This window comes from Enhydra lutris, unplaced genomic scaffold (genome assembly GCF_002288905.1).
Source record: "Enhydra lutris kenyoni isolate GAN:26980312 unplaced genomic scaffold, ASM228890v2 scaffoldscaffold19, whole genome shotgun sequence".
Classification (NCBI taxonomy): Eukaryota; Metazoa; Chordata; class Mammalia; order Carnivora; family Mustelidae; genus Enhydra; species Enhydra lutris.
This window is the reverse complement of record NW_019154103.1, coordinates 31,795,301-31,813,516: the sequence shown is the minus strand read 5'-3', so window position 1 is coordinate 31,813,516 and position 18,216 is coordinate 31,795,301. Positions and strand designations below refer to the sequence as shown.

Sequence of the window (18,216 nt, the reverse complement as noted above, 5' to 3'; positions counted from 1 at the left end):
CATAGAAGTAATAAGAGATATACACTCCAAGCGAGATTATCACAGGATTCTTAAGATGAGAAAAGCTGGTCTATGGAAGGTATGCTACTTTTACTGGAAGAAGGAGGCTCTGAGTGACTTGGGAATTCAAAATAGTCTGTTTCCACTGAGTCCAACCAGATGTTCCCATTTTAAGTATCAGAATCCTGATTAAGCCAGTCAGTGACACAATTTTCGAGAAACTTGACAAGACAGAATTAAACTCTGATTTTAATTTAGCAGTTCACACAATTAAATTTTGTGTTTGATTTTTAGAGATAAGATATTTGTTCTAGGACTACAGTGGAAACTGTGGTTCTTACACAGTACCTTGCTCTGAGAGTTAGTGGCCCTGAGTTTGTCTTTTCTCTTCGTATGTGAGCAGGGACACTCTAAAGGATCTCATCCCACATTAGATTTTACAGTCATCATTATTGCCATAAGGTCAAGTGCAGCAGGCACCTGGGCTTCCAAGACACATGTATTAGTTGGCACTTCATTGCAGTGGACCCCAGTGGTAGTTTGATTGTGATTAATGTGATTATTTGTAATCAGGCTTTGTATTGATAACATTTCATTTCTGTTGGCCAGAAGCAGGAATAGCAGATTTAAGGAATAACCTTAGGACGAGCAGACACACCCCACCCCCACCTCTGCTTGGGGCTGAGATCCAGGGTGTTAGGAGGGCATAGCTATGGCTCTTAGAGAAGTGCTTGTGCTACTCTGCTGGCAGAACTTGCTGGAAATCCGCCTTCGGGAGTGCTAGAGAAACTGTTTACAAGGACGTGATTAACTGGAAGCACACTGCTGCAAAGCCACCCAAGATAGGTGCCAGGGGAATCTGCTGGCTACCTTATACAGCATCTGTCAGGCGCTGGAGAAATGACATGTGCTTCTGGAGCCAGGCGATGGAGAAGCCCCTGGCGCTAGAGGTGCCTCATGCTGGAGAAGTCATCTGTGACACAGAAGCCCATCATAGAAAACCCTTCCACACTACAGCCCAGCAAGCCAACTAGAACCAAGAAGCAAAGTACTTCTGGGAAATCTCGCCAGAGCTCTCTCTCTACTGACAAAACCTAAGGTCATGTAGGCCAATAAGGGAAAAATATTCAAAAGGCCCAGATCTATTTTAACAGAAATGAAAGGTGAATTTGGAGCTAAGAGTCAGTAATTCCTTTTCTGGCACACAGTTTTTCTTTTTGTAGTCTCTGCAAACTCAGAGTCAAATTGGTGTTCAGAATTATTAGGTGTATTTACTAACTCTTACGACGAACCTTTTTTGCTTTCTCCTTTTCTTTGTTCTGACTTTGCTTAGGCCTTGGCCATATTGTCTGTTGTAAGTTACCTCAAATTCTTTTTGGAAAGACATAATTCATTGTGAGATTATCCAGGCTAAATCCTGAAGAGTATACAAAAGGTTATGTCTGCCATCCAAGAGAGGACAATGTTAACTGTCAGGTAGAATCCTCCTACGTGGGAGGCCCAGCTTCCTTCTTATTGTGGTAACATACACATAATGTAAAATTACCTAACCATTATTTAGTATACAGTTAAGTAGCATTAAGTACATTGTAAACAGTAAGTCCCTGCTCCTTCCTTTCCCCAACCCATGGCAACCATTCTACTTAAGTCTTTTGAGTTTTACTACTTTTGGTACCTCGTTTAAGTGGCATCTGTATTTATCCTTCTTTGACCAGTTATTTCACTCAGCATATGCTTTAAAGGTTCATCTGTGTTGTAGCATGTGTCAGAATTTGCTTTTGAAAGCTCAGTAATATTTCATTGTATGTATATACCACATTTTTCTTGGCTTTATTGAGGAATCGGTGACATAGAACATTTTATAAGTTTAAGGTGTATAAGGTGTTGGTTTGATACACTTATATTGAACAAAATGATTATCACTGAAGGGTTAGTTAACACCTGCATCACCTCACATAATTTCCATTTCTTGTGGTAAGAACATTTGAGATTTTTACTCTCAGCAACTTTCATGTATATAATACAGTATTGTTAATTATATCACCCTGTTTGCATAGATCCCCAGAATTTATTGATCTTATAACTGGAATTTTGTACCCTCTGGCCACCATCTCCCTGCTTCCCCTACTCCTCACCATTCTACTGTCTTTCTGTGAGTTCAGGTTTTTTAGATTCCACCTGTAAATTATATGATTGGGTACTTATGTTCTCTGACATATTTCAGGTAGCAGGAATTTTTTCTTTCTTATGGCTGAATAATATTCCAGTGTGTATATATAGGTACCTCATCTTTATCTGTTCATCTGTTGATGGACACTTAGGTAATTTCCATATCTTGGCTATTGTGAATAATACTGCAGTGAACATGGGAGTACAGATATCGATCGCTCCAAGATCCTGACTTCATTTTCTTTAGATGTATACTCAGAAGTGAAATTGTAGGATCATATGGTAGTTCTGTTAATTTTTGGAGGAATTTTTATACTGTTTTTCATGATGACTGTACTAATTTATATTCTCACCAAAAGTTCCCAAGGGGTTCCCTTATTTCCACATCTTTGCCAATACTTGTTCTTTCTTGTCTTTCTGGTGATAGCCATTGTTAACCCTTGTGAAGTGATACCTCACTGTGATTCTGATTTGCATTTCTCTGATGATGAGTGATATTGAGCATCTTTTTATGTACTTAACTTGTTTGTATGTCTTCTTTGGGAAAATTTCTGCTCATTTCCTCTACCCATTTTTAAGTCAGTTTTTGGTTTTGGTTTCTTTTTTACTGAGTTGTAAGAGTTCCTTTTATGTTTCAGGTATCAATGTCTTATCAGATATATGATTTGCAAATATTTTCTCTACTCTGTAGTTTGATTTTTTCATTTTGTTAATGGTTTCTTTTGATATGCAGTGATTTGCTGTGCCTTTGTTGTCATACTCAAAAAATCATTGGCAGGATCAGTGTCAAGGACCAGCGTTTTCTTCTAGAAATTTTATGGTTTCAGGTCTTATGTTTAAAAAGTCCTTAGTCCATGTGGAGTTAATTTTTGTGAGTGGTGTTAAGGTAGTGATACAGTTTATATATGCAGTTATCCTTCTGTGTGTGATTATCTGTTTTTTCCAATATCATTTATTAAAGCCATTATCCTTTCCCCAGTGAAAATTCCTGGCTCCCTTGTCAAAAATATTAATTGTCCATATATGCCAGGATTTATTTCTGGGTCCTTGATTCTGTTCCACAGGTCTAAGTATTTTTACGCCACTACCATACTGTTTTCGATTACTGCAGTTTTGTAGTATAGTTGGAAATGAGAAAGTGTGATACCCCCAGCTTTGTTCTTTGCTTTGGCTATTCAGGGCCTTGGTGGTTCCATACAAATTTCAGGAATTTTTTTCTATTTCTGTCAAAAATGCCGTTGGAATTTTGATAGGAATTGCATTTAATCTGTAGATTGCTTTGGGTAGTGTGGACATTTTAATATTAATTCTTCCAGTTCCTTAACATGGAATATCTTTCCATTATATCTTCATTCTTTTTCATCTTTCAGTTTTCAGTAAATGGAATCTTTCACCTTCTTGGTTAAGTTTATTCCTAAGTACTTTATTGCTTTTGATGCATTGTGATTGGGATTGTTTTATCTCTTTTTCAGATATTTCTTTGTTAGTATACAGAAACGTAACTGATTTCTATATCTTGACTTTATACCATAGAGCTTCCCTGAATTTGTTGATTAGTCCAGACAACTTTTTGGTGGAGTCATTGGGATTTGCTACATAAAAGATGAAATCTGCAAACAAAGACAGTTTTACTTCCACCTTTCCAATTTGGATGCCTTTTATTCCTTTTTCTTGCCTGAATGCCCTGGCTAGGACTTTCAGTACTGTATTGAATAGGAGTGCTGAGATTGGGCACCCTTACCTTGTTCTTGAACTTAAAAGCATTTAGCCTCTCACTGTTGATGATGAGATTAGCTGTGGTCTTGTCATACATGGATACCTTAATTATGTTGAGGTATGTTCCTTCTGTACCTAATTCATTGAGAGCTTTTATTGTGAAAGAATGATAGTTTTGTCAAATTTTTTTTTCTGTGTTTATTAAGATAATCCTATGATATTTATCTCTTACTCTGTAATACCACATTTATTGACTTGCATGTGTTGTGACCATTCTTGCATCCAGGGATAAATCCCACTTAATTGTGGTGTATGAACCTTTTCAGATGCTGTTGAGTTCAGTTTGCAGGTATTTAGTTGAGGATTTTTGCATCTATGTTCGTCAGGGTGATTGGACTTTAATTTTCTTTCTTATGTCCTAATCTGACTTTGGCGTCAGGATTATGCTGGCTTTAAACAGTGAATTTGAGGGTGTTCCCTGTTTCTCATTTTTTTGGGAGAGCTTGAAAAGGATTGGCTTTTAACTCATTAAATGTTTGATAGGATTGTCCAGGGAAACCATCTGATCCTGGGCTTTTTTTGGGGGGAAATTTTTGACTACTGATTCAATATTCTTACTTATGTTAGTCTGTTCAGATTTTCTGTTTCTTCTTGATGTCAGCATGTTGTGTACATTTCTAGGAATCTACCCATTTCTTACAGGTTATCCATTTTGTTGGTGTATAATTATTCATGATAGTCTCCTATGATCCTTTGTATTTTTGTAGTATCAGCTATAACGTCTTCTTTCATTTCTAATTTTATTTGAGTCTCTTCTTTTTTTCTTAGTCTAACTAAAGATTTAGCATTTTGGTTTATTTTTTCAAAAAACAACATTTAGGGTTTTGTTTTTTGTTTTTTTTTTTAAGATTTTATTTATTTGTCAGAGTGAGCACAGGCAGACAGAGTGGCAGGCAGAGGCAGATGGAGAAGCAGGCTCCCGCTGAGCAAGGAACCTGACGTGGGACTCGATCCCAGGACGCTGGGACCATGACCTGAGCCAAAGGCAGCGGCTCAACCAACCGAGCCACCCAGGCGTCCCACAATATTTAGTTTTGTTGATATTTTGTATTTTTCTGATTTCTGTTTCATTTATTTCTGCTCTAATTTCTGCCAACTTTTAACTTTGTTTGTTCTTCATTTTCTGTTTCCTTGAGTTGTAAAGTTAGATTGTTTATTTGAGTTTTTTTTTAATATGTAGCATATTTAGGCATTTATCACTATAAACTTCCCTCTCAGAACTGCCTTTGCATCATCCTGTAGGTTTTGACATGCTGTTGTTTCCATTTGCTTTTATTTCAAGATATCTTTCGATTTCTTCTTTGACCCATTGGTTTTTCAGGAATGTGTTTTTTAATTTTTCACATATTTGTAAATTTTCCCATTTTCTTTCTGTTATTGATTTTTTTTGTTTGTTGCCATTTTGGTCAGAAAGAAAGTTGGTACAATTTCAGTCTTCTTAAATTTGCTAAGACTTGTTTTGTAACCTTCCATATGATCTATTCTAGAGAAGGTTTTATGTGCACTTGAGAAGAATGTGTAGTCTTTTGCTATTATGTGGAATTTTTTGTATATTCTTGGATCTATTTTAGCTAAAGTGTAGTTCAGGTCTAATGTTTTATTTCTCATTTTCTATCTGGATGATTTATTCTTTAAAGTTAGGTATTGAAGTCCCCTAGTATTATTTATTGTTGTGTAATCTCACTTCAGATCTACTTTTATTTGCTTAATATACTTAGGTGCTCTAATATTGGGTGCATATTTATTTGTCATTATTTTATCCTCTTGATGAATTGACCCTTTATCGTTAGAAAAATAACCTGGTCACTTGTTAACAATTGTTGGCCTGAAGTCTATTTTTTTTTTAAAGATTTTATTTATTTGATAGAAATCACAAGTAGATGGAGAGGCAGGCAGAGAGAGAGGAGGAAGCAGGCTCCCTGATGAGCAGAGAGCCCAAGGCGGGGCTCGATCCCAGGACCCTGGGATCACAACCTGAGCTGAAGGCAGAGGCTTAACCCACTGAGCCACCCAGGCACCCCGGCCTGAAGTCTATTTTTTCTGATACAAATGTAGCTACCCCTGCTCTCTTTGGTTTCTGTTTGCATGGAATATCTTTTTCCGTCTCTTTACATTGAGCCTGTGTGTCCTTAAAGCTGAAGTGGGTCTCTTGTAGGCAGCATATAGTTGGGTCTTGCTTTTTCAATCCAGCCAGCTACTTTCTACCTTTTGCCTAGAGAATTTGGTCCGTTTACATTTAGAATAATTGTTCGTAAGTAAGGACTTTACTTATACCGTCTTACTAGTTGTTGTCTAGTTATTTTTTAGTTCTCTTTTTCCTTTCTCCCTCTCTTGCTGCCTTCTTTTGTGACTTGATTTTCCATAGTGGTATTGTTTAATTTACTTTTCTCTATCTTTTGTGAATCTAACATAGATTTGTGCTTTGTGGTAACCATGAGGCTTATGTAAAATATCTTAACACTCTATTTTGGTATGGTATAACAACTAAACTTATATTACATACAGAAACTCTACTTTTGGGGTGCCTGGGTGGCTCAGTGGGTTAAGCCTCTGCCTTCAGCTCAGGTCATGGTCTAAGGGTCCTGGGATTGAGCCCCTCATCAGGCTCTCTGCTCAGCAGAGAGCCTGCTTCCTCCCTCTCTCTGCCTGCCTCTCTGCCTGCTTGTGATCTCTGTCAAATAAATAAATAAAATCTTAAAGAAAAAAAACACTCTACTTTTATTCCTCCCTTTTATGTATTTGATGTTACAGTTTACCTCTTTTTATATTGTACATTATTAACAAATTATTGTGCTATAGTGGTAAGTCTTTTCCTTTAACCTTTATACTAGAATAAAGCAGTTGACACATTACATTATAGTATCAAAGTACTCTGAATTTGACTATACACTTTACCAACCATATTTTGTTTATCCATTCATCTGTTGATGGGTGTTTGGGTTTCTACCTTTTGGATCCCATGAATATAAGTCCTACCTGTAGTTCTAATTGTAGCCGGAAGGGCTAATCAAGCCACAGAAGGATTATACTAAGATGTTATATGATCTATTGTTCCTTTCATCTTTGTTAGAATGGTAAATTTATATAGACATTGAACCCCTAATTAAAGTTCACATCTCAGATAACCCAGTAATGTTAGTAAAAATAGTCATGTGGGTGTGCTGACTCTTTGCCAGTGATAGATACAGCCATTCAGAAATAGACATTATTTGTTTGCTTCTATAACTTAAACATCATCTGGTAACCTTGGTCACATTTTATCTTTCATATGTTGAGTCTGTCCAAAAGTGTTCACTTTGTTTCATCTTATTGCTTTCACACAGGAACTCATAAGTTGGAAGAGGTAACCACTCTTCTGAAGATACAGATATGGTGGGCAAGTAGATGATTCTTGAGACAAGATAGATTTTTCTTGTTCTTGTGAGAAGTACAGTGCTTTTTTGGATACTTTTTGATGTTTTGGTGTGGCGATGATTCCTTTTAGGAGGAGACGAAAAGGGCAGGGGACTGAAGCAAAAGAGACTAGTGGTGCATATAATTTTGAAAGATACCTTAAAAAATTGTTTTTTATTACTGTTTTAAAGTTTTTTTCTAACAAGGAGCTGTGACTTCTTTTTCAGACTGCACTGGCACATTTAGAGTCTCTGGCAGTGGATGTTGAGGTGGCCAATCCGCCTGCCAGTAAGGAAAGCATTGATGGTCTTCCAGAGACCCTTGTTCTTGAAGACCACACTGGTAAGGGCAAAGTTGATCTCTCATGTCAGATAACACATTTCATGTTTTCATATATTATCAATATACCTGAAAGATAAAATACTGACTACTAGAAACTTTCCTTAGTTTTTCTATGGAGCCAGTTTCTGACAAACTTTCACCTAATGGAAGAATATTTTTAATTTATTAAGTCATGGGCTGGAACAAATGTGCCCCAGCCTGCTTTTCTACAAAAGCAGTATGTATTAAATTCCAAATTGTCATGTATTACAGAAACATGTTTGGCAATTACTTTTTCAAAGATGGCTCTTCTGTCTGTCATAGGTATCATCTGTGAGTTAATATGTTGGTTTTCAGTTTTATTAAAATTGAACTCTATGGGATTGATCAGATTATTTTTGATTTTCAGCAATTGGTCAGGAGCAGTGCTGTCCAATCTGTTGCAGTGAGTATATTAAGGATGATATAGCAACAGAGCTTCCCTGTCACCATTTCTTTCACAAACCTTGTGTCTCAATTTGGCTACAGAAGGTGAGTTTTATTTTTACTTTTTTTGAAATTAATATTTTAATAGTTCCTCCTGAAAGTTAGTGATGATAGTATCTTTTAAGCCTATTTTATTCAGCTATATACTTGTAGTACTTTTTAATTAAGTGTTAAAGATTGATTACAACTTAATGATTACAGATTAATGATAATGTGGAACTATTTTACTTTACTAACATTTCTGAAAAACAATATAGATAACACTAATTGCTTGGCATATTCAATCACTTTTGGAAATGATTAAATATCAAAAAATCATTTTAGGATAAATCTAGTAGATCTTTAATCATATCCCTGAAATTTGTGTTTTCAAAAATATCACAAGCAAAAAAAAAAAGCCTTTGGCATCTCTCAAAGTACTGTAATAATATATATATATTCTGCTAATATAAATCAAGGTCTTTGCAAATGTATATGAGAAATATGTAATCACCTACAAGAAACCTCCTATTCCAACTATATATATTCTCCCTAAATATTTACCCAATAATTTTTAACTATATTTGAATTACTTAAGACTCTTTGTTTTTTTCTTATTTAAATCTTCTCTGTGAACTCTGTTTTTACACAAAGTATTTTTATAGGCAGTAAGGTAGAAATTCCCAAATCACTTTCACAGCTTATGTACTTAGGGATATAACTCCCTCTGTTCCCTATAGCCACTCCCTCCCTTCTCCCCTTTTTTCTTCCTCCTCTCCTTCCTCCTTTCCTTTCTTTCCTTTTGCTTTCTTTGCTGTTGCTACCCTTCTACTGCTACTTCATGGTTGTCAAAGTTCTACTTAAGATTTGTAAGATCCAGGAGTAGCAGGCTGAGATGACATCAGGTAGCAGGAGATCAGCTAGATAGCTTATCTAACCATTGCGAACACCTATAAATCCAACAGGAAATTGAAGAGAAGAAGGGCAACAATTCTAGAAACAGAAAATCGATCACTTTCTGAAAGGTAGGACTTGTGGAGAAGTGAATCCAAAGTGACAGGAAGATAGACTTCGGGGGGAGGGGCCAGCTCCCGGCAAGCGGTGGAGCAACGGAGCACAAAATTGGGACTTTTAAAAGTCTGCTCCACTGAGGGACATAGCTCCAGAGGCTAAACCAGGGGGAAGCCCACGCGGGGTCAGCGTAACCCCAGGTCCCCTGGGGTCACAGAAGGACCAGGGGTGTCTGAGTGTCGCAGAGCTTGTAAGTATTAGAGCGGGAAAGCCAGACACGGCGACAAAGCCGAGGAGTGAGCTCTCAATTTGGGCTTACCTTGAACCAGTCGTACGCTGGGTGAGCTCAGAGCGCAGCAGGAGGCCACGGAGACGGAAGCGACTGGGCGCTTTTCTCCAAGTGCCAGCGATTGAGCACTTTCCTCCAAGTGTGACCAGAGGCCAGGGAGACGGGCGGTTGGGCGCTTTTCTCTGAGGGCACACTGAGGAACAGGACCCCGAGCTCTCAGCTCCTCCTGGCCACAGATTGGGAGGCCGCCATCTCCATTCCCGTCCTCCAGAACTCTACGGAAAGCATTCAGGGAACAAAAGCTCCCAAAAGCAAACCCGAGCGGATTACTTAGCCCGGCCCCTGGTAAGGGTGGTGCAATTAATTCCGCCTGGGGCAAAGACACTTGAGAATCACTACAACAGGCCTCTCCCCCAGAAGATCAACAAGAAACCCAGCCAAGACCAACTTCACTCACCAAGAAGAATAGCGGAATTCCAGAGGAGGAGAAAGCAAATCTTATCTGGACAAAATGGCAAGGCGGAAAAACTCACCACAAAAAAAAGAGCAAGAGGAAGTACCGAAGGCTGGGGACCTAATCAATACAGAAATTGGTAATATGACAGATCTAGAGTTCAGAATGACAATTCTCAAGGTTCTAGACGGGCTTGAAAAAGGCATAGAAGGTATTAGAGAAACCCTCTCCGGAGAGATAAAAGCCTTTTCTGGAGAAATAAAAGAACTCAAATCTAATCAAGTTGAAATAAAAAAAGCTATTAATGAGGTGCAATAAAAAATGGAAGCTCTTACTGCCAGGATAAATGAGGCAGAAGAAAGAATTAGTGACATAGAAGACCAAATGACAGAGAATAAAGAAACTGGGCAAAAGAGAGACAAATACTGGACCACAAGGAGAGAATTTGAGAGATAAGTGACACCATAAGATGACACATTAGAATAATTCAATTCCAGAAGAAGAAGAAAGAGGGGAGCAGAAGGTATATTGGAGAGAATTATTGGAGAGAATTTCCCTAATATGGCAAAGGGAACAAACATCAAAATCCAGGAGGTTCAGAGAACCCCCCTCAAAATCAATAAAAATAGGTCCACACCTCGTCACCTGATAGTAAAATTTACAAGTCTTAGCGACAAAGAGAAAATCCTGAAAGCAGCCCAGGAAAAGAAGTCTGTAACATACAAGGGTACATTAGATTGGCAGCGGACCTATCCACAAAGACCTGGCAGGCCAGAAAGAACTGGCATGATATATTCAGAGCACTAAACGAGAAAAACATTTAGCCAAGAATACTATATCCAGCTAGGCTATCATTGAAAATAGAGGGAGAGATAAAAAGCTTCCAGGACACACAAAAACTGAAAGAATTTGCAAACACCAAACCAGCTCTACAGGAAATATTGAAAGGGATTCTCTAAGCAAAGAGAGACCCTAAAAGTAGTGGATCAGAAAGAAACAGAGACAATATACAATAACAGTCACCTTACAGGCAATACAATGGCACTAAATTCATATCTCTCAGTAGTTACCCTGAATGTTATTGGGCTAAATGCCCCAATCAAAAGACACAGGGTATCAGAATGGATAAAAAATCAAAACCCATCAATATGCTGTCTGCAAGAAACTCATTTTAGACCCGAAGACACCTCCAGATTTAAAGTGAGGGGGTGGAAAACAATGTACCATGCTAATGGACATCAGAAGAAAGCTGGGGTGGCAATCCTTATATCATATCAATTAGATTTTAAGCCAAAGACTATAATAAGAGATGAGGAAGGACACTCTATCATACTCAAAGGGTCTGTCCAACAAGAAGGCCTAACAATTTTAAATATCTATGCCCCTAACATGGGAGCAGCCAACTATATAAACCAATTAATAACAAAATCAAAGAAATACATCGACAATAATACAATAATAGTAGGGGACTTTAACACTCCCCTCACTGAAATGGACAGATCATCCAAGCAAACGATCAACAAGGAAATAAAGGCCTTAAATGACACACTGGACCAGATGGACATCACAGATATATTCAGAACATTCCATCCCAAAGCAACAGAATATACATTCTTCTCTAGTGCACATGGAACATTCTCCAGAATAGACCACATCCTGGGTCATAAATCAGGTCTCAACGGTATCAAAAGATTGGGATCATTCCCTGCATATTTTCAGACCACAATGCTCTGAAGCTAGACCTCAATCACAAGAGGAAATTTGGAAAGAACCCAAATACATGGAGACTAAACAGCATCCTTCTAAAGAATGAATGGGTTAACCAGGAAATTAAAGAAGAATTGAAAAAATTCATGGAAACAAATGATAATGAAAACACAACGGTTCAAAATCTGTGGGACACAACAAAGGCAGTCCTGAGATAAAAATATATAGTGGTACAAGCCTTTCTCAAGAAACAAGAAAGGTCTCAGGTACACAACCTAACCCTACACCTAAAGGAGCTGGAGAAAGAACAACAAAGAAAGCCTAAACCCATTAGGAGAAGAGAAATCATAAAGATCAGAGCAGAAATCAATGAAATAAAAACTAAAAAAACAATAGAACAAACCAATGAAACTAGGAGCTGGTTCTTTGAAAGAATTAATAAGATTGACAAACCCCTGGCCAGACTTATCAAAAAGAAAAGAGAAAGGGCCCAAATAAATAAAATCATGAATGAAAGAGGAGAGATCACAACCAACACCAAAGAAATACAGTTATAAGAACATACTATGAGCAACTCTATGCCAACAAATTCGACAATCTGGAAGAAATGGATACATTTCTAGAGACATATAAACTACCACAACTGAACCAAAAAGAAATAGAAAGCCTGAACAGACCCATAACCAGTAAGGAGATTGAAACAGTCATCAAAAATCTCCAAACAAACAAAAGTCCAGGGCCAGACGGCTTCCCAGGGGAATTCTACCAAACATTTAAAGAAGAATTAATTCCTATTCTCCTGAAACTGTTCCAAAAAAATGGAAATGGAAGGAAAACTTCCAAACTCATTTTATGAGGCCAGCATCACCTTGATCCCAAAACCAGACAAGGATCCTGTCAAAAAAGAGAATTACAGACCAATATCCTTGATGAACACAGATGCGAAAATTCTCACCAAAATAGTAGCCAATAGGATCCAACAGTACATTAAAAGGATTATTCACCACGACCAAGTGGGCTTTATTCCAGGGCTGCAAGTTTGGTTCAACATCCTCAAATCAATGTGATACAATACATTAATAAAAGAAAGAATAAGAACCATATGATACTCTCAATAGATGCTGAAAAGGCATTTGACAAAGTGCAGCATCCCTTCCTGATTAAAACTCTTCAAAGTGTAGGGGTAGAGGGCACATACCACATATTATCAAAGTCATCTATGAAAAACCCACTGCAAATATCATTCTCAGTGGAGAAAAACTGAAAGCTTTTCTGCTAAAGTCAGGAACACGGCAAGGATGTCCGTTATCACTACTGCTCTTCAACATAGTACTGGAAGTCCTAGCCTCAGCAATCAGACAACAAAAAGAAATTAAAGGCATCCAAATCGGCAAAGAAGAAGTCAAACTATCACTCTTTGCAGATGATATGATACTATATGTGGAAAACCCAAAAGGCTCCACTCCAAAACTGCTAGAACTTGTACAGGAATTCAGTAAAGTGTCAGGATATAAAGTCAGTGCACAGAAATCAGTTGCATTTCTTTACACTAACAACAAGACAGAGGCACGAGAAATTAAGGAGTCAGTCCCATTTACAATTGCAGCCAAAACCATAAGATACCTAGGAATAAACCTAACCAAAGAGGCAAAGAATCTATACTCAGAAAACTATAAAATACTCAGGAAAGAAACAAAGAAATGGAAAAATGTTCCATGCTCATGGATTGGAAAAACAAATACGGTGAAAATGTCTATTTTACCTAAAGCAATCTACACATTTAATGCAATCCCTATCAAAATCCCATCCATTTTTTTCAAAGGAATGGAACAAACAATCCTAAAATTTATATGAAACCAGAAAAGACCTCGAATAGCCAAAGGAATATTGAAAAAGAAAGCCAAAGTTGGTGGCATCACAATTCCAGACTTCAAGCTCTATTACAAAGCTGTCATCATCAATACAGTATGGTACTGGCACAAAAACAGACACATAGATCAATGGAACAGAATAGAGAGCCCAGAAATAGACCCTCAACTCTATGGTCAACTAATCTTCGACAAAGCAGGAAAGAATGTCCAATGGAAAAAGACAGCCTCTTCAACAAATGGTGCTGGGAAAATTGGACAGCCACATGCAGAAAAATGAAATTGGACTATTTCCTTAGACCACACACAAAAATAGACTCAAAATGGATGAAGGACCTTAATGTGAGAAAGGAATCCATCAAAATCCTTGAGGAGAACACAGGCAGCAACCTCTTTGACCTCAACCGCAGCAATTTCTTCCTAGGAACATCGCAAAGACAACAGAAGCAAGGGCAAAAATGAACTATTGGGATTTCATCAAGTTCAAAAGCTTTTTCCCGGCAAAGGAAACAGTGAACAAAACCAAAAGACAACTGACAGAATGGGAGAAGATATTTGCAAACGACATATCAGATAAAGGGCTAGTATCCAAAATCTATAAAGAGCTTAGCAAACTCAACACCCAAAGAACAAATAATCCAATCAAGAAATGTGCAGAGGACATGAACAGACATTTCTGCAAAGAAGACATCCAGATGGCCAACAGACACATGAAAAAATGCTCCACATCACTCGGCATCGGGGAAATACAAATTAAAACCACAATGAGATACCACCTCACACCAGTCAGAATGGCTAAAATTAACAAGTCAGGAAATGACAGATGCTGGCGAGGATGCGGAGAGAGGGGAACCCTCCTGCACTATTGGTGGGAATGCAGGCTTGTGCAACCACTCTGTTAAAACAGTGTGGAGGTTCCTCAAAAAACTGAAAATACAGCTACCCTATGACCAAGCGATTGCACTACTGGGTATATATCCTAAAGATACAAACGTGGTGCTCCAAAGGGGCACGTGCACCTGAATGTTTATAGCTGCAATGTCCACAAAAGCCAAACTATGGAAAGAACCTAGATGTCCATCAACAGATGAATGGATAAAGAAGATGTATATATACACAATGGAATACTATGCAGCCATCAAAAGAAATGAAATCTTGCCATTTGCGACGACGTGGATGGAACTAGAGGGTATCATGTTAGCGAAATAAGCCAATCGGAGAAAGACAACTATCATATGATCTCCCTGATAGGAGGAAGTGGAGATGCAATGTGGGGGTGTTGGGGGTAGGAAAAGAAAAAATGAAAGAAGATGGGATTGGGAGGGAGACAAACCATAAAAGACTCAATCTCAAAAAACAGACTGAGGGTTGCTGGGGTGGGGGGATGGAGAGGGTGGTGGGGATATGGACATTGGGTAGGGTATGTGCTATGATGAGTGCTGTGAAATGTGTAAACCTGGCGATTCACAGACCTGTACCCCTGGGGATAAAAATATGTTAAATGTTTATTTTAAAAAATAAATAAATAAATAAAAGATTTGTAAGATCCAGTGTGGAAATGTTCACCATTCCATTATAAAATCTAAAATTTCTCTCTTGGCTTTCAAGGCGTTCTGTGATCTAGCCCACAGCCTGTCTGTTCACATTGACTCCTGTGTACCTTTGTTTATATTTGCTTAGCTGGTGTAGTTTTCCCCCATACCATCTGCAGGATTAGATGATCTAGGCAGGACCAGCTTAAATTCCACCTTTTCTGTCCTTCGTATCTCCTTTATTTAAATTCCTATGTATTTAAAATCCCACGTATTAAGTATCTAAGCCTTAAGAAGGATCTAAATGTTCCTGCTATGTCAGGAACTGGTAGATGACTTGTATATTTTCTCATTTAATTCTCACAATAACTCTGGGACATATCCTTATTCATTTTCCAGTGATTGTTACTCATCCAGGGCTACACAGCTGGTATAGGGTTAATTGAGACCACATTCATCTGACTAAAATGTTCTTCGGGCTCAGTCCATGTGGCTGGTGCACAATGAATGCTTGTTAAATCCTTGAATTATAACATTTTATATGTTGTACAGCTTTGAATTATCGTTGACTTGGTTATAACCCAAAGTAATAATCTCCTCGGTCTCTTTCCGTCAAGAAAAAGCCTTTCCTCTGGGGAAAAGATCCCCAAGATACAAATCTTTGTTCAACAGCATGATTTCTGTCAGGGCTATCTCTTTGGGGGAAGAAACATATTCTCAAGAGGATAATCGTCGCCAGGTGACAGACACATCTTTATAATCTTTGGTCCAAAGATGTACTCACAGTATGACTGTTTTCCCTCTCCCATCTTTCTTCCTAGTTCTGCTGTTGATTTCTTTCATCATTTAGAAGGCACTTAACTCCCCATATCTTTTTTAAAAGGGGTTATATGGTTAATAAAGAAGGTCTGAAGTCTGTTTTGACACACAGTTAAGTGAGGCTTCGGCATATGTAAGGGAAGTCCGTTCTAGGGGTTGGTTTGGTGTTACAAATACGTGAATTGATTTGATTAGGTCTGTGGTTTCTCTAATGTAAGCATCACGGAGTAAATATAAAAACTGACTCAGTTCGGGTGAGGACGTGTGCTTTGACTTCTTGCTCACATTGCACAGCACTGAGCAAGGAATGTAGTAGACTCTCCACTAATCCTGAGTGAAAGATGACTGACCTGAAAGATACAAACATGATTAGGAGATGCTGTTCACCCTCAAAGAAATTAGAATCTGATTGGGATAAAGAGGAAATAGCATCACACTTTTCCTTCTCTGGATTATGTGGGTTTGAAGTTCATTCAGTTTTTGTTTTTAAGTTATTTGATATGATTTTAGGATAACAGATACCATTGTTTCTTTGGGGTTTTTGGGGTTTTTTCCTTGCTAAGATACTGTGTGGCAGTTAAGACCTTTTCTTTGGCTCTGACCTTGTTTTTCTCCCCTCCAGTCTGGAACGTGCCCCGTGTGCCGCCGCCACTTCCCACCCGCTGTCATCGAAGCATCGGCAGCTCCATCCTCTGAGCCTGACCAGGAGGCCCCCCCCTTCCGCTGACAGCTCTGCAGAAGCCCCTTAAACTTTAACCCTTGAATGAGATCACTATGTCTAAAAGTCAATCTGCAAATTCCTTCTCAATTTGATGTGCAAATAATTATATATAAATAAATTTAAAATCCTATATATAGTCTATACCATAGTTTAGAAAGAAGAATATTAACCTTTCTAAACTAAATTTAGGTTTGCAGAAAGTACTAAACATTTTCAAGCTGAATGTTGAAGCAGTGCATCCATTTTCTTTCGTTGAACATGTTGGTATTAATTGTAAAGTCAAGCTTACCAGTTAACTCTCTCCAGAAGAAATAATCATGTATGTGGCACATATTACTGGTTTTGTCTGAAGTACTGCCACTAAGTGATTATAATTAAACTCTCCTATTTGCATCAAATGTGAAGACTGTGATCACAACAGTAGTAAAATTTGGTTTCATTGGAAATAAAAAGAATTCTAAAACATGCTTTTTTCATTGGTCGCTTTGCTTTTGCTACATCAGAACCTCTTGGTTCATAATACTGAGTGGTTTTTTTAGGAAGGTGTCTAATCTTCCATCTTTGTTTAAAATTAGGACTTTTTGAATCGAAACAAAGGCCAAAATTTTGGCTTAATCACCACAAAATTTTAAGATCTTAAATGTAATCCCCTTGGAATGGTTAGATAGTAAAATAACTTTTTTTTTCCTTTTTCTTAATGGTGGATGTGCTTAAAGTAAGGTTAGCAAAGCATGAGTGTTTTACTATGGTTGGTGCTTGAGGTAAGGTTAGTAAAGCTTATGAACAATCTAGTGTGCTCAGTGTTTGATATGATGAGGTGAATTAGATGGCCTTATGAAATCCTTTTTCCCTTTCTACCTGGTTACAATTATACTTGAGAACATTCATGGCACATTTCTTAGATAAGTGTTGTTTTTAATTTATAAATTTATAAATATGCTTGTTTATAAATTTATAAATATTAGATACAGTTTATTTAAAGTAATTTTGGTTCAGAAATATTTTAGAAAGTCTGAAAACATGCATCACGTGTTTAAACATTCATTCTGTTGTATCCCAAGAGGAAATCTGATCCTTAAAAAACTGGAAGGTTAATTGTACCAACTTGTGTAAAGCATAAAATTAATGGGGTATAGGACAGATTTGGCCACATCTTTTTATAACATATCTAAACCTTACTGTGTTATAATTTATTTCTTTAAAGTATTCCTGAGTAAGGATTATTCATAGTACATTTGTTTCTTTATACTAATTTATTTTGATAAAATTATTCACCTGGAAATAAATAATAAAAATGGGTTGTTTCATATTAAACCAAATTAAGCCCTGGGTGAAAAAGGAGTAGAGTGATCACCTAGTGACTGTGAGCAGAACTGAACATGTAACATGGTTCCTTTCTAATTTTCCTTTCTCTAAAAGAGGAAAGAAGACCCTGACCCCAGATTTGCCCTCCAAAAGAGTTCCGTTCAGATTCTTCTATAAAAGTGAGGAAATGAGCTTTGTTTAGTTGTTTTTTATGGGAAATTTGGCCTTTAGGGTCATCCATAATTATATAACTCCAAAATAAGATTGCATAGCTTTCCGTTTAGGTGATCACACCCAATAGGCAAATATGTACAAAGATGGACATAATATTTAACTTAAAATTTGGTTTCATTGGAAATAACTTACAGTTACTTACATTTAACTTA

At 37.5% G+C, this 18,216-nt stretch overlaps 1 protein-coding gene across 2 annotated transcripts in view; it reads left to right on the top strand.

The window, feature by feature from the left end:
* The window catches only part of LOC111148373 (praja ring finger ubiquitin ligase 2), a 76,819-nt gene extending 59,351 nt beyond the window's left edge, over positions 1-17,468 (top strand). For both annotated transcript variants that reach the window (XM_022504877.1, XM_022504876.1), the window contains exons 8-10: positions 7,566-7,680; positions 8,069-8,190; positions 16,427-17,468. In XM_022504877.1, coding sequence (XP_022360585.1) covers positions 7,566-7,680; positions 8,069-8,190; positions 16,427-16,531 — 342 coding nt within the window. In that variant the 3' untranslated portion in view covers positions 16,532-17,468. The remainder of the gene's footprint in view (positions 1-7,565; positions 7,681-8,068; positions 8,191-16,426) is intronic.
* Positions 17,469-18,216: the final 748 nt, after the last annotated feature.